At 62.9% G+C, this 1,816-nt stretch overlaps 1 protein-coding gene across 1 annotated transcript; it reads right to left on the bottom strand.

The window, feature by feature from the left end:
- Nucleotides 1-4: 4 nt before the first annotated feature.
- PLEKHO1 (pleckstrin homology domain containing O1) lies at nt 5-1,444 on the bottom strand (the record flags this gene model as incomplete). Its single annotated transcript, XM_027910717.1, has 4 exons — nt 5-420; nt 689-790; nt 937-1,041; nt 1,212-1,444. Coding segments are annotated over 4 exons (856 nt in total), but the record flags the coding sequence as incomplete, so codon positions are not given.
- Between the last annotated feature and the right edge of the window lie 372 nt (nt 1,445-1,816).

Consider the following 1,816-nt stretch of genomic DNA (forward strand, 5'->3'; position numbering starts at 1 on the left):
GGACAGGCGCTCCGGCTCCGCCGAGGCGAACGGAGCCTCCAGCCCCCTCCTGGGCCCCGCGCGGTGCGCGCCAGAGTCCCGGCGGGACAGGATCTCTTCCATGGAGGCACATTTGTTCTTCTCTGAGTACGACAGCTTTTTGGGGACCTGCGGGGTGTACATGGCCCCCCTGTCGAGGGAGTCCTTGCGCTGCCCGGCCCTGTCCCAGGGGGCCGGCTCCCGGCGCGGGAGGCTCCCCGTCCGCCCCTTCTCCGCGGCGTCCTCGGGGCCGGAGCGGCGCCGGCCGGCGGTCAGGTGTGCCACCGACTTGTCCAGGTCCACCCGGAAACTGCCCTCGCAGGTGCTCTGCTCCTCGGGGGACGCGTCCTCCTCCTGGATCAGGTCGAGGGTCAGCATGCCGTCCGAGGTTGAGGTAGATGCCTGGGGGGGCAGAGAGGGCACAGTGGGTTGGGCACCCGAGGGGCTCCCCACACACACACCCCCCACACACAGCACGGAGAGGGAAAGGGACAGGCTGGGACTTCTCCAGAGGGTCTGCACGGCCCCAACGCTCCATGAGGGAGGAGGAACTGGTGACCCAGAGCTGCCCCGACGGCGACTCTCAGCTCCGGCGCCGGCTCTTCCCGCCCTTACTCGCTTGGGAAGGCTCCCGAGGGGATTTCACCCGGGGAGGGAGGGTTGCACCTACCACAGCCATCAGGTGTCCCCGCGTGGGAGGGCGCCGGGAGTGCTGGATCTTGGCCCTGTCGCGCGTGGGGTGGGCGAGGAAGCTGTCCTCTTCCACGGTGACCTGCGGGGTGACACGGGCGGGGTGACCCTCCCAGGCTGTCCCTTCTTGCCCCAGGAACGGAGGGGTCAGAGGGGCTGCCGCTGCCCAGCGGTCTCAGACCTTCCCCCAGGGTCAAGGCTGAGGCAGGGCACGCGGGTCCCGCTCACCTCGTCCAAGATGCGGTTTTTGGCGCGTGTGATCGCGGAGTTGAGGGCGTTAATCCAGGACTCCTTCTCCTCCGGACTCACAGCCAGGAAGATCAGGTTTGGTGCCTACCAAAGAGTGGAATTCAGGTCAGTGCCACTGAGTGAACTCACACAGAGACCTGAGCCTCCAGCCCTGCAAACGGTGCTGCCCCATCCCATCCCATCCCACACAGCACCAGGACCATCCCCATCCCTCCTTCCCCTGCATCCCCCAGGACCAGCTGCACCCCATGCACCGTGTTTCCAGGCTGCCTGGAGTGGGCCAGGGTGAACTTGCTGTGGTTCTTTTTGCTTCTGCTTTTGGACTTCCTGAGCTCTTCACATTTCTCGTAGTCACTCAGGTCGAACGTTTCCTGTATGGTTTTTTCATCTTTCACCTGCGAAACAGCAAGAGAATCAGAGCCTTGCAGATGCTGGATGGAGAGGCAGCTTGCCCCAGCCACCAGGACCTCAGCAGGACTCGTCTCTTCTGGAACCAGGGGACATATTTAAAGCATGGCATGAAAATCTCGCTTTCCCAGATTAATTCCCACCAGAGTTACTGGGGCCAGGCTGAAAGGCCAGGCAGGTGTGATCAGACACAGTGTTCATGCTTTGTGGACCCTCAAAACGAGCAGGGTTTGCTCCAGCTGTGAGGAGGGGGGTCCTGTGTGCCAGGAGGGGGTGGAGGAAAGAGGTGAATCTCATCTGTGATTCAAAGGGACAATCATTCTCTGCAGACAGCGGAACAAGAGTCGGAGGGATAAGGATTAGCACTTCCCATTTTTACTCTGTGCTGGCAGCTGACTCTGGGGGTGGCTCCCAGAGTGCTGACACCACTCTGAGCCAGGGGTCTGGGGGG

The sequence above is a fragment of the Empidonax traillii genome, unplaced genomic scaffold (genome assembly GCF_003031625.1).
Source record: "Empidonax traillii isolate 1590-97213 ecotype Southwest subspecies unplaced genomic scaffold, ASM303162v1 scaffold4350:size17031, whole genome shotgun sequence".
Lineage (NCBI taxonomy): Eukaryota > Metazoa > Chordata > Aves > Passeriformes > Tyrannidae > Empidonax > Empidonax traillii.